The sequence below is a fragment of the Coturnix japonica genome, chromosome 2 (assembly GCF_001577835.2).
Source record: "Coturnix japonica isolate 7356 chromosome 2, Coturnix japonica 2.1, whole genome shotgun sequence".
Taxonomy (NCBI): Eukaryota; Metazoa; Chordata; class Aves; order Galliformes; family Phasianidae; genus Coturnix; species Coturnix japonica.
The window spans coordinates 38,665,932-38,689,551 of NC_029517.1; the positions used below are offsets into that span (position 1 = coordinate 38,665,932).

Here is a 23,620-nt window from a genome sequence, read left to right on the forward strand (position 1 = left end):
AAAAACTTCACTATGCATGGAAAAAATCCTAAATACCAATATTGTCATGTTACACTTTCAAGTTAGTAAATGTACACATACTGCTTATTAATTCTCTCACAAAGAGGACTTTTCTTTCAGCACATTTGGTCCAAAGGTATTGACTGTTCTTGAATAACAGCAAAAAGAGAAACAAAGGGATTAGTGAGCAGTGGGGGCTGAAGCAGCAACAATAGAAAGTGAGAAACTGCAAACAAAAGCTTTGCAGCAACTTACAGGGAACCCTGCACAGATTATAAATTTAATGGAAACACTGCAGAAAGGAACACAAGCCAAAGAACCATCCCCTCTTCTCATCCAAGCTACTGTAGAACACAGAGAGGAGACACAGTTTAGAGCCAGTTTAGTGAAACAGGAACCATCATCAGCAATGCTTTAATGGACAGAAATGAGATGTGTCTTACATGTCTCTACATAACAAAATGCCTGCCGTTTTGTTAGAAATTAATTCTGTCATTCCTGGGATACTGTAGCATCCTACCAGACCACAATATAGGAATCTTCTGCAGACCTGGCTCTGACAACCTCTAGATACTGATCCTCCAGGTAGCACTCATTGCCCATACATTTAGTCACCTATGAGGTTACGTATCTACTCTAAGCCAGCCATCCTGACTCTCATGATAACTGATGGGGAAAGATGGTTATCTCATGAAAGCAATTCATCCTAATCTATGATGGATGTCTCAGGTGGAATAAGTCAACAGCTGGAAGTGTCTGTTTCTCTCCACTGAACTAAAGACAGGAATCAGAGGAGTAACTTAGTCTAGACATATAACTTTTGGATGATTGAGAGTCATGGAAATGAATTCAACCCTATCTCTCTATTTGCCACATCACCAAGCACTAGACTGTGGGAATAAAGTGCACTTGTAAGCATTTGTTGTTGGACTTGGAACTTACTTGAAATCCCATATAATGTTAGGAACCATAGTTTTCTCCCAAATCTCCCAAATCAGACTATTTCTTAGCACTGGTATAAAAAGCCTGTGTTCTTGCAGTACAATGCCAATTGCTGATGTTCAGTTTCCTATCGAAATGATTCACTTGAAGCTATAATACATCGGTAAATCAAACCAGTAGAAGTTCTTAATTATCTAGTTCAAAGCACTGATTAAAAATTTTGAATGACAAATCTCACCCATCAGTCTTTTAACCAAGGGATATATTTCACACGCACAGTAAAGGTGTGTGACAAGCAGAAAAAAATGGCAGTGATACCTACTTGTCCAAGAGTGCATTCCATGCCACCAAGAAAATCTGCTTCCTTCAGCCCATTGTGATTGCTGCTAATGTCATGGACTTCAAATCGCAGACGCTGCACCTCTTCAAAATAGAAGTCCACCGTGAAAAGCTTGGAGAAGACGGGGTTTATACAGGTTCGAATCACTTCTGTCCTGTCAACCTGCAAAATGGGAAAGAGGTCGTATGAGTGGCATCTCTTTCTGCCAGTGATGGACTACAATGAGCCCTTCAATGAGTTTTGCTCAATTATCAGGACTGACAGCTGTGAGTGTACAGGTAATACAACCTGTAAGGGCAACTGCTGCTATTCCTGCATACGGCTGGCCACATGAACAGTGTGAGACCAGCTTCCCTTGCCTCTCCCTTCGAGCACATCTATGGCAGGTCTTGGTAGGGATGTGAGGCAATCCGCAGCCTTCTTTACAGGGTGACCAATGACAGACCCCAGTTAGGCTGGTGAGACAGTTCTAGGGAGCTCACTACTGTAGATTTTAGTAGAGCAACATTTCAATACTAGATCAGACAGAAGGAGAAGATGTGAGCAACAGAGAAAGGCTGAAGAGATCCAGCCACAGACATCCCAATCAGAGGGAAGATTTCACTAAACTCAGTGCAGATAACACAACAGACTGTGAAAAGTAAATTCATGTGAAGCACAACTCAGTTGTGATCAGCAGAACTACAATAAGGATGAATGTGTCCAGTTGTGAGAAAACACAAAAATCTTATAAATGTCATATGGATGTCTGGAAGTTTGAACTTGATCCCTACAAGATCTTGCTCACTATGTTGGTTCTGTTTTCTCACTGCAACCATTTAAAAACAAATGAGAATCCTGTGGGCAAATAATCTAATATAATTAAGTTATCGTGCCTCAGCAAGACAGCCCCTTTCAGTACTTGAAGCAGGACATCTATTTAGTGCAGATCAGGCAACTAAAGCTAAGGTATCTCACTCTGGTTTGGGAATTACTTGCTCCACATTGTCTGCTACTGAGGTGTATCAGTAGATGGCCAAATCTTTTCTATTCAGTCAGTTTGACATCTTAGGAGAATGTATTCATAACCTCAGAAGTAATTAATTTCATTTATTGAAGGCAGTAACAAAAATCTCAAATATTTCTTTAACTCTTTTCCTATAGCTAGACAATTTTAACTCAACATAAATACATAAAGAACCTCATGATCACAACGATGTTACTCTGCTTAAATTTAGCGGAGAGAATGTAAGAGATAGTGACATAGAGTGGTTTAGCAATAGGGATCAGTATATAAGTTTACGGACCAATAGATTAATTTAATGAAAGGAATAAGTCAGTGCTAGTTCTAAAACTTTCCATTTTAACTCTGCTCAGTGCATGAACAGCCTTGTTCTCTACAATCCTGCTTTACAAAAGCACTGAAGTCACAATAGACTACTTTTATCTCTGCATTCACCAGGTACAAGGACTTAATACCTTGGATTTCACACACATTGTTTTGGATTACAGTGATATAGAATATATCACTACATATTTCTATAGATAGAAGTTTTCTCATTATGGCCTAACAAGCAATGAAAATCTGCCAAATTGAGGAAAAACGACTGGAGGTCAACCAAAAGTCACTGCAATGAAGCTGATGATGGAAAAAAGAGAGGGAAAGTAAGTGAGGACACTACTATGCGTGCCCAGAAGAATATTAGCATATATTAATTAGTTACTGGGAAAGAATAAATATGTATGCCAAAGTACTCCATATGTATGTCTTAACTGTTTAAATGTAGAACCTGAACTCTGAGAGAGTGCGCTTAATTTGTCAAGTCACCCAGTACATATTGTGAGGAATAAAGGAATGCTGCTTTCTAACACCACACTGGAGTTAGAAAGTTTTCTTCACGGATTTTGGATGACAACAGTGAGAAACCTCCCTTTGTTCTATCAGAGATGTAGTCGGGGCTTCCTCTAAGTGGTCTTTACAAAGAATAGAGACAGAATAGAACAGGATAATTTATTTTGTAATTATCTAGACTAATAATTAGGAAATTAAGTATGGAATAATTATAGAATTCATTTCTCCAGCCCTAACAATCAATCACTACAGAAGGGCAGCGGAGTGATACAGTTTTATTAAACTAAATCGAAAAGTAAGCAAAGCCCCTCAGTAATTACTCATTTTGGACAGCCTGAATGACTAACCAGTAGAGAACTTGATCCACAACAAACAACTTTCCATAGAAAAACATCAATTTTTCCAGCTCACCAAGTTGCATTACAAGAATCTGATGGATTATATGCTGCTTCTCGCTACCTCCAAGCCTTACAACTGCTGAAGAAACACCACTCAATCTACATTTTTATATCTTGAAAAAAGTGCTCACTGAGTACTTTCCAGTTCAAAAGCAGTACTTGGATTTCCTATTTTTGATGTAGGTCTTTGCTACTTTTCATTATGATGCATTACTGGTGACACTGAAAGCAATGAAGCAATTTCCTTTTTTCCACTCTCTTCGTTCCCACACAGAGAAAAAAAAAATAAAATAAAGATAATAATTCTGTAAGATTAAAAGAACTGATCCTAAAATGAAAGACTTGTGCATGTCAGACACTAGACAGGATGTAGCTGGTGTGCCATGGAACAGACAAATTAAATTGCTCTGAGGAAGAGTGATGAGATCCTTTGTCTGATTCCTGATCAGGAACATCTGTTGTGCAAAAAATGACAGCCGCTTGCTTTGCTTTTCAGAGTTTATAACGCATTAGCCTTGCTAGTAGTTATCGGCAAGGACACAAAGAGTCAAGTAAATCAGAAGTAGGAAAAAGAAAGTCAGCATTTCCTAGTAGCAAAGATTTTAGTGCTTGTGAAAATGTCAGATTGACAGCTCTGACAGCTGAAGTCCTTTAGTTAACCAAACAGGTGCTACCAGCCATTGAACGGATGCAAACCAGTGTTAACATGGCTGTCTCCTCATGCAGATGAGTCAATGTGCTCTGATTAGACCAAAGACCATCACTTACAAACTCAAGTCTTAATGTCTTTGGATAGACCACCCAGATATTATGATTTTGATAACAGTGACACAAAGCATCACAGGAAAAATTTAAGTGAGAAAGGACGTTAACTACCTTCCTTTGGGTACTTAGACTAATCAACATTTCTTTATCTCCTGAGATCTCTTCTAAGGGGAAAGTAATTTGATTGACTTATAGAAGAGCATTCATTTAATGAAACAGAGCTTAAACCGATCCCATAAACAAAACATTTAAATGATCTATTTTAAACTATTCTGTGTAACTACTGTTATCTCCTAAACTCATTCCTTGTAGGTGTATAAAATGCTAGCTTAATGGCAACCAAGACATTTCAACTGCTTTGCCAGCATGGTATCTCTCCTCAGGCAGCAACTGAAGTCCCTCTGTCATTGTTTCTCCTCATCTCTAATGTGCTGCTGCTGGAATGTGTGGAAAAGGGATTCCACCACAAAATGCAGCAACATAAAATCTTATCCTTCATACAGGTTACATGTATGACTGCACAGCAGAGTGAAGTGTCTGAAAATGGGGGCACAGGTCTGCAAACAGTGGCATTAAAAACTTCAGACTCACACAGAAGTAAGACACTGCTTTTTCCAGCCTGTTACTGACTGACATCATTCCCTTGGCAGACACTACTGAAATAAAGCCATTTCATTGAATTTCCCTAGTCTTTCTGCATTATTGAGATAATACATCAAGCCAGCACATCAGAACATCGGATTACAGGAGAAAAATCTACATCAAGTGAATCAATGCTTACAACTCCACAAGCAGAAAGAAACTCCTCATGCCTCTCTCAGCAACCAGCAGTACACAGCAGCAATTAAGCCTTATTGGTCTGTCTTGTCAGTAATATTTTACAGCTACCCAGCGCTTCATCTTGCAAATCTAACAGGGTCATGAGCATGGAAAGCCTAGCTCCACTTCCTTGCTTTGATTATTGTGCAGCAGGGCTGAGCACCAATAACCAGCTGGTGTGACTCACACTGGAGAAGTAATGGCAAGCAGATCAACTCAGTACATTCAATAATGCTCCAGCGAAATTTGGTGCTAACCCTGAACACAAATCCAGTTGACAAGACATCCACTAACAGTTGACATCATTCTCATGCCAAAGTATAACAAAGAACAACAACATCAGACGCGCTATAAAATTGTCATTTCTTCTGCTGAAGAGAACCTCTTTCTAACAACAGCACGCTATACTCAAGTAGCACTTATTTTTGGTCTTGTTATAGAAAACACCAAACTACTGGGCAACCCAACCCTGAGGGCAGGTGGATTTCTCAGCAGGACATGAACAAGGGTCATGGCCACAGTTTTAGGATTTGCTGATGCCTGACCAGGTTGGACGGGGCCCTGGGCAACCTGATCTAGTAAAGGTGTATGTTTGGTGGCCCTGCTAGGCAGGGGGGTTGGAACTACATGATCCTTGAGGTCCCTTCCAACCCGGGTCATTCTGTGATTCTGTGACATTTGAGACATCTGCTGTTTCTGGACTTTGCTAGAACGGGGGATTTGTCCAGTTTATTAAAGCAGGGTGAATTTTCAGAAGAAACAATGGACAGCCACATGCACCTCTGAGCTGTGTCATCAGCCAATACTGACCTTAAAAAGAACAGTGCTTCAGCTGCCACCACAGTCTGAACATCTGCTTTGTGGTATAACTTCACCAGCACTTCCCCTTCAAGGTCAATTTATACAGAGAAAAAGACTTGCAACTTCACCTCCTGGGATGGACTCCTGCTGCTTTCCTTCTTCATCTCGTTAGGCCCTTGTCACTCCACAGAAGGTGGCACCCCACTGACCAGCCAGGATTACTTGGCAGGCCCATCTGGATGCAGCCACCTTGTGAGCTTCCCCTTAGGGAACTATGAATGACAAACACACACCAAAGTAGGCCTTCACTTCACAAAGCTCCATCTCAACAGCAGGAATTAAAATATAGAAAAGAATTTCAGGACTGTGGAAGTTTGGTTAATTTATTGTGGGTTTTCCAGCCAGCAGCATCAAACAGGCACCCCTAACCTCTTACTATTTTTCCCCATGTTCATCTTATCTGTCTCACCAGGTCTTGCTTTGGGCCTTCTGAATCCCCCCATGACACCTGGAGGAAGCTGGGAGCTAGAATCCCTCACCGTGGATAGACAGCAGAAATGTTTGCCTGCTTTCCATCTATTCATCTATTTTCTCTGTGAGCTCTGTCAAAGTGTGATAAACTTGATGACTACAATGAAGCAGTTGTTCTTCACCCTAGCTATAATTTCATGGACAGAAGTAAAGAACAGGTTGAGGATCTCCTCTCCATTTCTTGCCTTCAGTGAAAAGTAGAGGAAAAAAAAGGACTTTTTTTTTTCTTTTTCTATCAAAATTGGATTAAAAGCACATTATTACATACACGGGGATGAACAAAGTTAAGCAGAAATTCACTCTGTTGCCCGGTATCTTAAGGCTTTAAAGTGATCACAAACACAGCTTTCTCATCGTGCTCTGGGGAGCTGGGTAAGCAAAGTTATCTGGGATTGGATGCACTGCACCTCACGGCCATGTATGAGCACTTAGCATACACAGATCAGCTGTGTGGAGAACTCAGAGTCCTAAGCAGATAAGTGGTACCTATCTGTTCTCCACGCCATTTCTTGTAAATAGATAACTAGGACAAACCTCCAAATTTTCAGTGTTCATTACTTGATAACCTTGAGGAGAAGAGCAGCTAAAAGTCAAAGGGCTATAGAAATCTCCCTGTCTTCTCATCAAAAGGAGGTTCCTTCCGGTGAATTTTCATTCACACTCATAAAATCCATGGCAATGCTACAGTTAATAACAACCTTGCAGTCTCAGGAGCCATCAAAAATCTTTGGTCTACAGAAACACTATCAGAAAACTTGTTCTTGTCCTGCATTTCTCTAGGTAGTTTTGTTTTGGTTTTGTCTATTTAAAATATACATGTATATATATTTATATATATATATAGTCAAAAGCCATAAGCAGGCATTTTCCATTAAATGAAGCACTATTTAGCCCAAAACACATTCTTTGTGGCTGTTACCACTTTTGTCAGTTCTTGGACTAAAAAATAACCATATTGTGCCTACACATTTAGTAGAACAACAAGGGAACAAGGGAAAATCAAGAGGCTGTGTTTTCAGTAGAAGTCATTATAAAGTGCTGATTAAATCCAGAGAAATCAAATTTGTCAGCTGAGATTACAAAATGTACTGAGGTGAAGGAGTACAATTATTTTTAGGTCATCTGCATTTTAACAAGACTGAACATTTCCATGATACAGTACCCTTACATGAACATTTGTTATCACGCAGAAAGCAATTTACACTTTGCATGGTAACTCCTAAAGACATTATTAATATTTTGTATTATTATTAACAGCAATTTTGCACCATCACATCTTTATTCTGCAAATGAAAAGTCATCGCAAAGGTCACCATAATTTATAGCCCTTGTTTTCAGTTTAATTGGTGTTCAAAAACAGTGAAAAGAAACCAACATACTTTAATCTCTTTTTAGGTGATGGAGCTCAAAGAAAAACACAATCTTATCAGCACTAGCAAAAAAACAAAAACAAAAACAACCAAACATCTAGCTACAGACAGGCTGGAAAAGAAGCATTTTACATGAATGGTCTGGAAATTATTCTTATTTATTTGATACAAACATTAGACAACTTGCAAACCTCCAAGTAACAACCAGAAAGACCTACTGTCAAGCTCTGGAAAAACTAATATCCAGGCCTCAGGAACTCCAATCTAAACAACTGAGAAGACGGCAAAGAAGCACTACTATTTCTTAGTTAAAAAGTCCTTTGTTAAGGAAGCTGACTTCCCCATTCAGGACCACCAACTACTAGCTAATATTACTCAAGAGCTGAACAGGGAGATAATTTCAGAAGGGATGGAAAAGAATGATGCTCGGTCCAGAGTGTGAAAAAACCGGGACCTAAGGCGTCTAGGAGCCCTTGTGCCAAGGGACTCTCCAGTTTTCTATCATACAAGCGATCTCTAGGGAACAGCCTTAATGCTAATTGTCTTCAGGACAATTTGTAAGAGCTATCATTGACCTTCTTAGTAAGTTTGGGCTTTCTAGGTTGCGTGAAGACTGCAAAGTACAAAAGGTCTCTCTGTTCTTCAGAAAACCTGATGGAGGAGATGAAAAGCTAGTATTCACCTAATGCACTTTTGAACATTCACACCTCTGAAGATACCTGCTTTAAGTTTAGGAAGTTAGAGGAAAATTCAGGATTTTCAGGCCATTGTTGCAAATATCCCAGGTGTGGGTCAGACTGATGATTTTTAGTCTCTTAGGGCTTTGCTAATCACATAGTTTTGGTGAAACTTTTGCTCAGAAAGGCCTGAAAATTACTCAGCTGCTCATCCTGGACATCAGATATTCAGACCAAGGTCTCTACTTTGATTCATTCCCTTGTATCCCAGGTACCACTTTAACCACCAGACTATTAGCTATTCTACATGGTTTCTCTCTTTGTTCCATTTTCACATATTGAAATTTTAATTTGCCTCCTGTGAATTAAGAATTAGCATAAAACATAGAACAGCAAAGAACTCCAGCCCCGAAATTTTAACAGAAGACAATCTTAAATGTAGCAGCTTCTCTGAGCCTAATTGCAAAGCTTTTTCACTATGTAAAAACTGTAAAACATGAAGCTTTTTCCATCTCTTGACCTTGGTTTATAAGGGACAGCACCAGCTCCTGCACTGTGAATATTCCAGGCAGTTTTGTACAGCTGGTTAAATAACATTTCAGTGAACCTGAAAAGCACAATGTCTCTTTAGAGTGTATCATTAACTGAGTGCAAATTAAGGTCTTTCCAATGATTAAGGGGACTGCCACTGAAAGGACCACGATAGCTTACTGACATAGTAATAACTGGCTTTCTTTAAGACTTTTCCCATTTTGTTACATTTAACATTGGAACACTTGTCATTCTCAAATTTTATCTGCAATATCCTAAGCACTGCTAGGGATCAGAAGGACAAACCCGAAGAAAAGAAGTCACTTCAAGTACTCATAAAAGATTTGGGTGACTTCTTCACAAGACTTTGAACTTTCTACAAAGCAGCACAAGGATTTCATCCTTCCTTGAGCCAAGGCAGAAGCTGGAGCCTCCAGGGGTGCTCAGCGATCTCTGGTCCCCGTTATCATTGCCCTGGTCACGGGATCATGACTTAGCAGAGGGAATTGTGCAAGCTCTTTCAACCATCTGTCTGCTTAAGCTATGAACTGTCTTCATAATTAGATACAAGACAGAAGTCAGAGGTGATCCAATAAAACGCTTTCATGAGCATTGGGCATCCACAATTTCAGGTTTACATTTCCAAACAACTAGTTGCTTTGGAGACTTGAGTTTTATAAATTACGGTTACTACTTCACTTAATTTGAGGCACTTGAAATACTCTGAAGCATAGTGTCAGCCTCTAGAGATGGAACTGGCACTCCCCAAAGGGAGCTCAGTGTAATAGCCATGTAAATCCTATTCTACATCTTTGACACTCTTCCTATGGGAGCTTCTGTGTTGTTAACATGCTGTGATCATAGCACCAGTGATGTGTGATTTTCCATAGGTGCCTGAAGACTCCCCTCTTTCCAACTCAAAAACCATTTGTTCCCATTCCAGAAGTGTTTGGGGCAGACATCTATTCAATAGGAATCACCTCTGTCCTTCTGATTTCACTGTCGTCTGCCAAATGTATCAAATAAGAGCAACCCAAGATCTAACTTCCTGTTCTAACACTTGCCTTAAAATCATGCATGACTTAAAAATCAAAGTTAAAAAAATATGTATATTAAGGAACTCCAAAATACTACTGCTGATCTTCTTGAGTTTTCATCTACTGAAATCATTTTTTCACTGCTTCAAGTTTGCTTGTTTATGCACACTTCTGATATAGGCATATGTCATAAAGATGTAGATACAGATCTGTAGATATAGATACACATCTATATCAAAAGCAGATTTTTGTGTCACCTGGAAAACATCTACTCCCTGAAGAATAAGAGTACAGCAACGTGCAACAGGAAAAGTTGGGTCAGGAAGTACTTTTGTACCAGAATCTCTGAATCCCAGGCTACCAACCCCAGTTCTTCTTCTCTTCTGCTGCCAAGGGCTATTGAAGCAAGAATGTCAAGGATCTCCCCAAGGCTCCCTTTGCTCTAGGCCAGCAGCTGCAGGAGAAGACATTCAAGCAGACATTCCTTCCCATGTGACTGCGCTCATAAGAATAAGCTGGATTTCTGAGCTGGCAGCAATGAATGCTGTACTCCCGCCTGCCCCAGCTTGCCTCTTGCAGAGTCATTAAATGAGAACAGTGACTCTGCTCCTCCTGCTAGAGGGTTCAGACAGTAAATGCAATTACTCTCGTCAAAGCCCTTTATCTTGTTCTGGTAAGGCCTTCAAAGCCCCAGCAATCACGTGAAATTGACAGCTATAAGATCTCTGCTAACAAACGGCTCTTCTGAGGCAGCTTCCACAGCCTGACCAGACACCAGCATTACAGAAGCTGCTTACTCACAACAATTGCTTGGGGCAAGAGGCTCCCAGATGTAGGTAAACAGCTTCTCAGCAAACATCAGCACAAGTGGACACTGACCTACATCAGGTAACAGGGAGAAGTGCTGAGAACCACACAGACACTGGCACAAGAAAAAAGGAAATTCGTTTTTCTTCACTGAATACTGAATACTACCTCAAAGCTGAACCCCAAAGAACCAGGGTGCTAAATCTTCCTTTACATTACACCCCACATTCAACCCAGTCATTCAAAACACCATGACAGCAGCGAGTGGTTATTACCCAAACTTCATCTGAAATTTCACACCCATCTTCTCTTAATCTGCATGTCCCTAAGGACACAGGCTTTTTGTAGAGGACAAGACTTGTTCTTCAAAGTGGCAACAAAAATATTCATATATTATACGGCCCAGCTTCACTTTCTATTAGTCACAGAACATTAACAACTAGTGTCGTGCCTGACAGGAATCTGGAAGAGCACTATGTGGCCTTTTGAAAGCTAATTTCCAGCCATTTATTGTCCACATAGCCTCTGCCACAACTCTCAAAGGGAGCCTTGGGAATACAGGTTTTCACTAACAGTTATAATTTCACTGCCACCTGGTTCCTCATTTTAAGTTTGCTGGTAGGAGAAACACAGTTTTCTTGGTTATTGCTGTACAAGGGATAGGTCTTTATCACAGAATATATAAATTACATGACTTCCTTTCCCCATAGAGATGAAAATTTAATGTCATCTGATCTGATCAGCTGAAATTTAAGTTCCTTAGTTTCAAACAAAATTAATCTTTGAATAATTTTCTGAGGTACCTGATGTTTCTTTCTTTCTAATGCCACTGCTAGGGAGACCTCACTTCATTCACTGCTGGCATAGCACATTCATATTACTAGACTCTCCTGCAGCATGGGGGTGCAGTTCACTGGTGTGGCCTCACCTCAAGAACTGGGTGCAGTTTTTGTGCCACAGTATAAAAAGGTTATAAAGCTCTCAGAGAGTGTCCAAAGGAGGGCTACAAAGATGGGGGAGGCTCCAGAGGGTAAGGAGCATGAGGAGAGTCACTGTGTTTGCTCGGTGCAGAGCAGAGGAGCTGGGTCAAGAGGAGAGACCTATGGCATCACTGCATTTCTCATGAACTTGCGGGCAACTGAGAACAGAGAATAAAACGATGGGAGAAGCCTTTGCTCACAGGCTATGAGTGGGACTACATTATACTAAGTAGGAAATCTACAGCGCTCCGATAATTTGTTCTTTAATTAAGTGACTATAAATAGTGATTTGATAATTTATTTATACTGAGAAAGATCTCCTGCCTCAGACACTAAGGTAAGTTAAGCATAACTAATATGGATTCTCATATGGGTTAATGAATTATGTCAATTGATTTAGGCTTAGTCAAGCTGTTAGTTTAAGAAATTCATTTGCTAATGAAGTGTTCATAATTAAAGATTAATTAACTTTTAACTTTGTAATTCAACTGCTAACTCATTTTTTTTTCACTGAGGCAGTACCAACAGGAAGGCAATACACTGCACACCACTTACCAGGTTTTCCTGAGTTTTTATACCAAATATAACAATTTATAAGGCTAATTTAAAGCAACTCTAGCCTTCTCACATAGCTGGGGAATGTGGATCATGTTTTGGAGTGGGTGCCAAGAAAATAAGATTCCTTGTGACTCATGCTTATGATAGGCACCTCTCATTCTCTCCCCTCTTTTACACATGTATTTTATTAAGCATATCAAAGGGGTTGTCATTTGCAGAAATGATAGCAGCCCAAAGGTCTGATCCATTATCCTGAAACATTAGCTGAATCCTGATCATAATAGCAAGTAGTGGGAGTAGTACCATAAAGGAAAAGTGGTCCTAGTATTCACTCGTATTTCCAACTATCACATTCCACGATACTGGAAATACACCCTTGGTGGTGTAAGTTATACATGCCCCATAATGATGCAATATTGCGCTACTGATTGTAGTGCTCCACAGCTGGAATTTGGAAAGGAGTCGAGTCCCTAAATCCAACAAGTCCCTCGAAAGTTTTAGCACTTTATTGCTTAAGGCCATAAGGATAGAAAAGGTAGGAAATTCCCCTTGTACACAGCAGGAGTTTTGAACTTGGAAATTTTCTTCATCTGTGGTTTATATTATTCAGCAGACAATTTTCTACATTATCAGATGCCTTACTAGATAACAAGGCAGCACCCAGAATTATGTCATGCCTTCACAAAGTAACTCTAAATGTTAGTTCAGAGTTCATTTACTAAAAAGCAAAGCAATTGCTTGCATCTACAAGAGAACCCTAATTATATCAATTAATTAAATACATCATTCAATTCCAGTGGCAATTTTCATTATTTAGCATTCAAGGGAGAAGACTCTGATGTTATTTCGTGAGATTTTTATAGTATCTCCTCAAAAAAAAAATTTTTTTTCCAAATTTCTATTTATTTCCAAGTTATTATAATTAACCAATTTCCCATCTCTGCAGGCACTCCATTTATTTTCCAACTAATCTCATTGTCCTTCAGATCCCATCAGTCAGAGCTATTATTACTTCCAGTTTTATGGCACAGACNACAGGCAAATCAGACTAGCGATGAGCTAATTAAAACTTTACTTACTAACTTAGCCTGAAAAGGTGGGAAGAATTCCATGACTCAAAGAAAATTCAATTCAAGGCTTTCGTTTCTTATTTAGGCAGCGAGCTTAAGGAAATACAAGTCTAATAGCATGGAGAGATGTACCTAAGATAACGTAGATTCAATCACAGTGAAATCACTCAATTTATTTCTTCATCCCCTTACATCCACATACCATAAAGGAATGGGAGTTTGGGATTTATACATGAAAATACAGAGGGTAACTAAAAGATCACTGATGATTATCTCCTGATGCAGTGTGTATGTTCAGTGGTGGTTCAGCATGGGAACTCCGATGTTTTAACTTACTGCTAGACTGACAACAGCAGGCAGAGTATCTAGTCCTGTAGAAGGCACTTCTGAGGCTGTCCACAGCCTTCACACCTCCCCCTCCCCTGGCTGCAACATCACCTGCCCCGAGGCAGCAGCGTGATGGAACTGATGTAATTAGTCACTAAGTAATTCATAAGCCACATTAAAAAAAAAAGAGAAAGAAGAAGAAGAAAATTGAATGCAACCAAGTATTTTCTTGTTCTAAGAGGCTGCCACTCTAGAATCACATAGAAGTACCACATTTGGAAGTAGGGATCTCCTTGCTTTCACCTTTTAGTGAAACTACCTGTAATGAAGCAGAGAAAGCTCTAAATGGATTAAAGTTCCCTCATGGTGTAATCTGAGGTCTTTGCATGGCACCAGTAATTTTGAAGTCAACAAAACTCTAATATGCATTTTTGTGTCTCGCTCAACAATGGAAATGGAAAACAATGGAAATGAGTCATACTGCTATTATGTACCTGATGTATCTGCAATGTTAAATGTGTTCATGGTTTTTGTGTAAAACAGATGTTTTCTAAACTGTCTTTCAGCATGGTAATATATTTTAGTCATGCTAGCTTTCAATTGATAATTCAGAAAGTTTATCCAATGCTCCCACCCACAAAAAAAAAAAAAAAAAATAATCATTTCAATACTTGTTCTCCACATAACTCTCTAAAATTCCTGTTGAAAAGCCTCTTTTCAGTACATTTTCCATGCATCACGGCATTTTATGTTAACAAAGTGAAATGAAAACAAGATTTGTAAATAATGCTGAATGAAAAGTTAATCTCTAGACATGGATTACTAATGCAAGGAAGTTTTAAGGCAGAAGAGGAAACACTTCTTGCATCCTCTTCCAAATAGGAATTTGCAGCAATGAACTGACCATTTCTTTCCTGCACCAACAGTCCAACCTCAAAACACATGACACACAGCTGGTTCTGTTCAGAGCCTGATGCTGCCCACACACTGGGTTCATAAGGCTAAATTTAATCAAAGAAGATATGGTTCACTGGTAATACGTACTCTCAGATACAGTACAAAGTTCCCATGATACAATGAGTGCAACATTGTTTATGCTGCTATCTTATTGCCATTACCGCAGAATAAAGACACTGGTATGAAAGAAAAATGATCGTAGACATACAATGCTCTCTTCAGCTTCAAGTAGAGAGAACAAGGTGAAGACAGTACCAACCATGACAAAACATATGTCAATACAGAGATACAACAGACATGCAACTGGCATCCAAGAAAATCTGCATCTACAGAAGACTGACTTTTTTTTTACATTAACAACTAATCTCTTCAAATAAATTCCTGATGTTCTTCTTGGTAGGACAACCCTTTCATTTCATCAGAAGAAAACAGCTTAAGGAGAATGCCATTCTTTTTCCAGTTATGATTAAAAACAGGAAGAAAATAGTACAATAATTTAATTATTCACTGAGATTAAGTCATACACTGTCTTCACTCCTCTTTTCTTTGTCTGCTTCATTTTTTTTTCCTTTGCTTTTGTTTTACTGATACCAAAGGCTGGTTTCATATTTCTATCATCTTGCTAGTTTTGTTTCCAACATCACCTGCTGTACTTGCACGAAGTCTCTAAGGACTAAATATATTCATCAGCAGACTTTTATTTCAGGCATTTTTGTTTCAGTTTCTATTCACTGAGGTACAGAGCTGCCAGTGCTCCAGCTGATTCCAGTGGGGATTGTTAAGTGTTCAGCATTTCTGAAGGTCACATCCAAACCAGAAAACTGCAGAACAGTCACAATCCAGACTGGAGGTTCCCTGCAAGAGAATTCAGCTGCTCTAAGTCAAGGAAAACACAGAAGAAATTAAAGCATGGAATTTATCCTGGGAGTTGCAAATATCTGTGATGGGATAGTTCTGTGAGGTGAAGGGAGGCAGGTAAGCCAGTGAATTAGTAAACCGTGAAAAACTTCATGGCAATAAACTTTTCCAACCTTCCCAGTGTTAGCAATTCTCTTGATTTTGCCACAAATAAAAGAGCTTTGGCACCTCTCATGAAAATTACCAATGATAAAATACACACAAGCACACAGAATGTCTGAGGTTTGGAGAGACCTCTGGAGATCACTCAGTCCAAGCCTCTTGCTTGAGCATGTTATCCAGGATAGCTTCCAGGTGGGTTCTGAATATCTCCATAAAAGGACACTCTATAACCTCTCTGGGCAGTCTGTTCCAGTGCTCTGTCACCTCCATAAGTAGAGACATTTTTCTTCATATTCAGATGGAACTTCAATTTTTCCTAACTAAAGCCATTTTTTTCATATTTTCAGGAAAAAAAAAATCCGAAAATATGTCGAAATATCTTATAAGTTGAAAACAAGATGACAGCAAGAAATAAAAGGAAGGTAACATTTATTTTTCTTAATCTTTTCTATTGATCTCAGGAATTGAGACAGCTGATGTGATAGCCTGAAATGTAAGAAGTTGGCCTTGTCAACTTTTCTAATCCCTTCTGTAATGACATAATTGATTGGGTCATATGTGTGGAATAAATCCAGCATATCATTCTTTTAGACAGAGTTTAAATTCAACATCAACTGCCAAAGCATAGCATCTCACTTGTACATGTGACCTACCATATAAAGGGCTAACAGGAAACCAGTACTGAAAAATAAAACACGGAGCTGGAGTCACTGTAGCTACTAAGGCCTATTAATAAATGTTTACGTACTAGGGATTCTCCTTTATAATTCAAATGGATTTAATGCTCATAACCAACAAATTTGCTGGACACATTTAATTATTTATTCCATACAAGTTTGATGACTAATGAACCTAATGGAATGCAAATCATTTGTATCTATTCCAAAATCAAGCTTTTGAGTGGGGAAGGGCAGTCTTCCATTAAACCTCTTCAGCAGTAGGAAAAGCTGTTTCACACCATCACTGCTGTAAATATATTGCAATCTAAGTGTTGATGTGTCACATGAAGGCAAGGCTACACAGGCTGCTGACAAAATATTCTTAAGAGACAGGTGTACCAAAACATAGAGGACAGCTCTTAAGAGAACATTTTGGCCACGATCCATTTAGGGATAATCAACTATGATCCTTATGAAGCCAACTCAAACTAATGAATCAGGTACAGAGGATCCATAACTCTTCAGAATGAGTATATGTGTGTATGTATGCTGTTTATGAGGAGAAGAACCCACACCTTGAATCAAAGACTATAAAACAAGACAAATGATAAGCCTATGCAACTTGTCTCTTCATCATCTCCCTATCGTACCACTTCAGTCCATTCTTAGGCTTCTCATAACACTCATAAAGCAAGAATTAGCTCCTTTAAGACATGGTAGGGATGTTCCAATAATCTCATTTAGCAGCAGACTGTTTCGCCACAGGTAGAAATTTAATAGTGTGGGAAGATTTCAGAAGGAAATCTGTGCAGCTGCACGCATGCCAGCTGATGTGGAAGTGTGTATCAGTGATAATACAGTCTAAAGCTGTTTAATGTTGCTTCCCTGCCAGAAAATTCAGGCCTTATGTATAAACGTTCGGAGCCCACGCAAATCCACAAAGCGGAAAGATGTTTTTCAGTCATTGCTAAACTTTTAGTGTTTCTACAAATGCTACCAGAACAGATTTGTTGTTGCTCTTTTTTCCCCAAAAATATCTTATTGTTTATGTGCTGCTCTATTTATTGTAGAGAAAATTGTTTGTTTATTGTTGTGCATATTCCAAGCTTTCAAGATTTTGCAGCACTCATCAAAAATCAGGTTTCGGCAGAACAGTAGGTAGTACTGCTAGTTTAACCCCAAGTCAGTAAATTACGCACATGCCTCCTTTCGTTTAAGTGCAGGAACAGTCTGGTTTTAATGGATGACCAGAATGCAAAAAGGTAATGAAGCACTGAAGTGTTTTGTGAATTGGAACACTTCATAATACCTTAATTAAGTACCAACGTAATTCTTAAAAGTTATCTCTGCTAAGAATCAGAGTATCGCCATTTAAATTGCATGCAGGTCCTGTTTTAATTAGTCTTTGCTAGGTGAGATTTTAAAAACCTCTCTGAAATGACAAAGACCTATAATTATCTCAGTAGTTTAAATAAAGCTTAGATTTCCTTTCAACACTTATAACTGGGCCTTCCATTAGCAATGCTACACGTAACGACACAAATATTTTCTCAAATGTTCTGTGTTACCCTGCCTGACAGAAAAGCTTTGCTATTGCTTTTTTTTTTTTTTTTTTTTTTCTTAAGGCACATCATCTGGGACAACACCACCACAGTGATGCAGAGCACACAAACCCTGACTGTGGCACTCCAACCAGCATTGCCCACGAGACAGAGATACTCAAGGAGACCCGGGCATTCCAGAGAGGTAGCAAGACTGTCTTTTTGTTGCATCTCTTCAATGTCTAATAAATGCTACAAACATTTGGCTATACAAGAAAAAAAATTAGTAAAAATAAAGCAACAGTTTTCCATTGCAACAGAAAGTTATGGTTCTTGACAGATATAAGGAGGAAGCAGGATTTTGTAATATTTATCTTCTGAAAAAAAAATCTCACCTGTATTCTACCAAAGTAACACGCTGTAGAAATAGAATGATGCAGAATATCTTTAATCAGCTGCCTTAATCATGAAACCTCAGGGGGCAGAGACATCCTTTGTCATCTGCAGGGAACACTTGTAATTTAAAAGCAATTTCTTACTTGTAATTTGGCAGCAAATCGCTATAAAGCAAAGAAAAAAACAAAAAAAGAAACAAAAATACCCACCCAACTAATTACAAATTCTTCAGAGTATTATCTCCTTGGGCTTCTTTTTCTTTTTTAACCCTTGCAATATAAACTCATCACTCTGTACACCCAAACTCATATCACTGATTTCATCACAGCATGAATACCTGTGCAAACAGCTAGTCTGAGAAAAGGAACTAGAAGGCTGGGTCAAGTTAATTTTTAAAAGGTAATATGTAAAATGTTTCAAACAAAAGCAGACTTTGCAGAGTTTCCTTAGTTGAAAAAGAATAAAAGCTAATATTTCTAGAAACAATCAGAAAGGTTTTGAATTGTGAAGTGTTTTTTTTTAGGTTTGTTTTGTTTTGTTTTGTTTTTTTCTTTTTTGTTTTTTTGTTTTTTTTTTTTTTTCCTTTTTCCTCCCAGTACTCAATCATCATGTGCTAAAAAAAATAAAAATCCAAAATAGTGTTGATGCCATTTGGACGATGATTTGTATAAATTAGGGAAAACTGCACAGGGTCTGCCAGCTCCAGATTTGCAAATGTAAGTTGAAACCATGCACAGATGTACTCCCTACAGTAAACAACAAGAAAAATGAGAAATCAATTTACTCATAGAAGCATTAAGGTTAGAAAAGCCCCCTAAGATCATTTCGTCCAACCATCAAGCCGCCCCCCCATGCCCACTGACCACATCCCTCAGTGCCACATCCACACAGTTCTTGAACACCTCCAGGGACGGTGACTGCACCACCTCCCTGGGCAGCCTGTGCCACTGCATCACTGCTCTTTTGGAGTGTAAATTCTTCCTAATATCCAATCCAAACCTCCCCTGGCACTACTTAGGGCCATTACCTCTCCTCTCATCCTATCACTATTTGGTTACCCAGGACAAGACACTGATCTCTACCTCGTTACAGTCTCCACGTACTTGATACCACATAGTCTCTTCTAAGAGACTTTTTTTTAGTTATCTATGGAGACAGTGATACCACAAACATAATCATAGAAGAAAACTGACAGAAGATTGGAGAGGGCAAAAAATCTAAGATATACTGATAGCTTGAGATGGTGGCAGACTATTTACTGTCTACCACAGTTAAAACCTGAAAACTCGCATCTTTCTGAAAATCCACTGTTCATCTTATGAGCCAGTCTAAAGCCTTTGTGAAATATTCTGAAGGGTAGAATGTTCTCACATGACACGTTTCTTTACAAGAAGTGGGAGTCGTTTCAAGGTGGTACAAAGTGCCATGGAAAGCCTGTCAGGTGGCATATGGAAAATTTAAACAGTGTGTGCAGGAGTGTACATATGGTTAGGAGGCTCTCAGCAGCAATAGAAGTGGCCAATAAACAAGCTAGATGATAGCTCTGAGCTGGTGACACTGCACCAGTCACTTACAAGACAAGATTTGCTGAAGCCGGCTACATACACATCCTGTGACAAAGACCATCAGGATCGTACAGTGCACATTTCTTGCAACAGATGTACACGGCAGCACAGCTGGACAGGCACATACCCAACCCACTGCATTCTCCCACAAACACAGCCTTGCTGTCCTAAAGAAGGAAGGTGCTTCTCAATATACACTGGGTTTGACAGCATTTCACAAAACTCCTGATGAGCAGGAGACTGAACACTCTCCTACTGAGCGCCGCACAACTACCCACACCTTCTGGCAAGTACATCTGTTATTGCCAACCGTATCGTCAACACCTCTATTTACAACTTAACACGTTTTCAGTGCACATCATTTCCAAACTGTGCGCACACACTACTGTCCCCACCTGCTTCCCTAAAATTCCACCATATGCACCTCCTGGAGAAGTTCCATGTGAAACGGTGAACCAGTCTTTTGGACAGCCTGTGATGGAGGCCACCAACATCTGTGCTCCTTCATCTGTGCTCCATGCTGAATAGCTGTCATCTAACTCTCATCAAGAAATCCATCCTCTACCTTAAGAGCCTCTGACAGACAAATGCCAAAAAGCTATACAAAAGGAAGTATTAGCCAATATTTGCCCTGTTTCCAGTACTTTTCTCCATGCAATCATCATTGGCCTTACAGGAAACAAGTATCTGAGCTAGGGAGACCTTTGGGTAGATAACGGTCTCATGGGGCTTTTTTGTAGGATCTGTGAGTGGCATAAGGCTGTGATAGCCCTCTTCAGCTTTCAAGAAAGGCAGGCAGAGTCCAAGCATGGCCTGTCAAATGCTCCTGCTCCACAGGTCACAGGCAGCCCAGAGACAGGAGGATGCATACTGACATAAGGAGGAAAATTATCCACTCCTCAAAGCTTTGGACCATAACGCTGAACATGCCACCACCAAAAGTCATACTTGTGATACTGAACAACAGTGGAGAGGAGTCAGGCATGACAGAAGAGCAGTTGGAAATTCAAATCTAAATATGTTTCCATGTCCATATGTCTTTAGATTTTCACACATACAGAATCTGCTCCAAAATCTGTCTTCCTGAACAACTGCTAACAGAAGTGGTATTAGCCATCTAATAAAACACTCGCTAATTATATACACTGTTTACCAACATTGCATCTAAACATTTATATTTTCTTTCTTTTTTTTTTAATACTTGGAGCATCCTATTTGCTGGATGCCATGGACATGACTTACTGCCCACATATTGTGAAGGAATTTCAGGAGAAGAAGGGTGGCATTTTTAGCTGTTAGAACAAAACATCACTACTAAGGAACATGTTCAAGAGCAAACGATGACTGTCTTAAAGAACAGGTGGTAAGTTTTAAACCCCCTTAGTGTTCAGTGGATACGCAGCCCACTTGCATTAAAATCAGGACAATTTAGTTTATTTTCTGTTTTGTTAGCTTTGCAAACACAAGGACTTGTCTGTTCAGCCTTGTGTTCACTCAAGACTCCCTTTTTCTGTTCTAAGCGTAATGCTTTGACTCACAGTGCTAAGAAGGGAACAGACCCATCATGAACATATTAGGCATATAATTTGATGATGAGTACTTTATAATTCCAAACTATCACTCTTTGCCCCCATTAACCTTCAAGAAAGATGACAAAAGTATCTTTGAATAAGTCATTTGCAACACTGATGCAAGTCATCAGTTAGGTAAAGGTACAGACCTAAATCTGGATGTGAATGCCATGAGTATCCCTGGCATTCAGTGCTAGTGCCAGAATCAAACACTGTGTTCAGCTTTGGGAGAAGTAACTCAAAAGTTAGAATTGCTTAAGGGTAATGAAAATGTCCTGGGAAGGCTGCAGCTCAGGAAGTGTGTGCTGTAGCTACTTACAAGCTTCTGACTCCTTTGCTTCAGCAGCACCCCTTATGGCATGGAAAATTTTGCCAGAAGTTAACTTGAGACTTATGAAAATACATTAATTTTAAGAACTGATTTATTATTTGACAAAGAAAACTCTTCAGTTGTGGCAGATAATTACTATACTTTCTTCCTGACTAAATACAACTACTATAGGAGCTTGTTCCATTGGACTACTGATAAAAAAGGAGAAAATTCTGTTTAATATAATACTACACAGGCAAGAAGATGCTCATTACTTGAAGGGAAAAAACTCCCCACTTAGCCTGGTAAAAATAATCAATCTCCCATAACGCTTTAAAACAGCAAAACTCAGAATACAAAGAATTTTTGAGAAAAATGAAGACAGCCTCAGTGTAACCCAGGTTTACCTTATTATTGAGCCATGGGGCTACAGAAAGCAACTGTATTTTCTAGCCCGTATTTATCAAATGACAACTGAAAGGTTTTGTGTTGTTTTTCTGTTTGTTTGGTTTTGCTTTGTTCTTTTTTTTTTCTTTTTTTTTTAACACAAATCATCCTATATATATATACCTATTTCTATCCATATTAAACATAGATGCTTCTTAGTCATATTTGCAAAGGAGCTGAACACATCAAACAGAGGAGGTGGTTTACAGTATCTCAGAAGCAGATCATGATAACAGTTTTTTTTTTTTTTTTCCTTCTTTATTATTTCTATACAAATCTACATTCTTCCTTGCAGAGATAAACCTCACTGTGGTGCCCTTACACAGTGCAGGTTATCAGCCCTTCACAACTTCAATATATCTGTTTGCATTTTAGGTAGAAATGTATTAGAGGTGCCTCCCAGCAGAGCACCAAGACCAAGACCTAGTCTTTTTCAAGTACGTTACTATTTCACCTTGAAAGATTTCCAGGAATCTTCAGAATCATACACAGAAGTATCCATCAGTCTAGATAATTAAGATGAGATAAAAAACACAGAGAAGCCAAAGCCAAGCTGCCTCTGGGAGCTCCAAGGCTTTCACCTGTTGTTTTCCGTGCGATTGCTCCTCTCCTCTCCAAATCAGTCCCATCTGAATGCAAAGGACGGCAAGGCAACAAAATCCACATAAGCTTCCCTGGCTTCAAGGAATCAAAGTTAGGGTGACAGAGAGATGAGGAAAGAGGCATTTTGCATCGCTTTTTCAATCTAGCAAAGGTATTGCCTCACTCCCACTGTGTTTCCACCAGCTGTCAGAAATATCTCACATATCTGACAGATACAAGAAACTTCAATATCAGTGTTTTTACCAAACTTACTTCTACACACCGATTACTGATTTTTCCATATCATTAACAGGGGATTAACATAAAAGACAAAATAATGGTATTTATACCTTTGATAAGCCAGCATCACAGTTCTTACTGCACATTTCAAATTAATTTTGTGCTCAAGGCAAAATATTTCCTAGTTTTGGAAAACCAACAACTGAGATAAACTAAAATGTGAAATATAACAAAAAGCTTTGTAAAATAAGACTACTTTTATTTCTGAAATAAAAGGGAGAAGTGTTGAAGGGAGAAGTGTTACTTCCTCTCCTTTTTTTCCCCCTCCCATTGCAGAAGTAAATTGATTTAAACTCATTTACTGCTCTCTAGGAAGAACTCATTCAACCACAGGCTTCCTAGGGAGCTTCCATTTCCTGCACAAAAGCTCAAAATGTCACCACTTTTACAAATGAACACAGCCTGTTACTCAAAGCACAGTCATCATGAAGAGAGTGGCCCACACATTTCTTCTTATTGGAACTAACACTTTATTGGCAGGATAACGT

General features: G+C 39.1%; 1 protein-coding gene across 2 annotated transcripts in view; it reads right to left on the reverse strand.

Moving 5' to 3' along the window:
- CPNE4 (copine 4) overlaps positions 1-23,620 on the reverse strand; it is a 198,676-nt gene that overhangs the window by 94,935 nt on the left and 80,121 nt on the right. For both annotated transcript variants that reach the window (XM_015854074.2, XM_015854075.2), the window contains exon 3: positions 1,265-1,444. In XM_015854074.2, the coding sequence (XP_015709560.1) occupies positions 1,265-1,444 (180 nt within the window). The remainder of the gene's footprint in view (positions 1-1,264; positions 1,445-23,620) is intronic.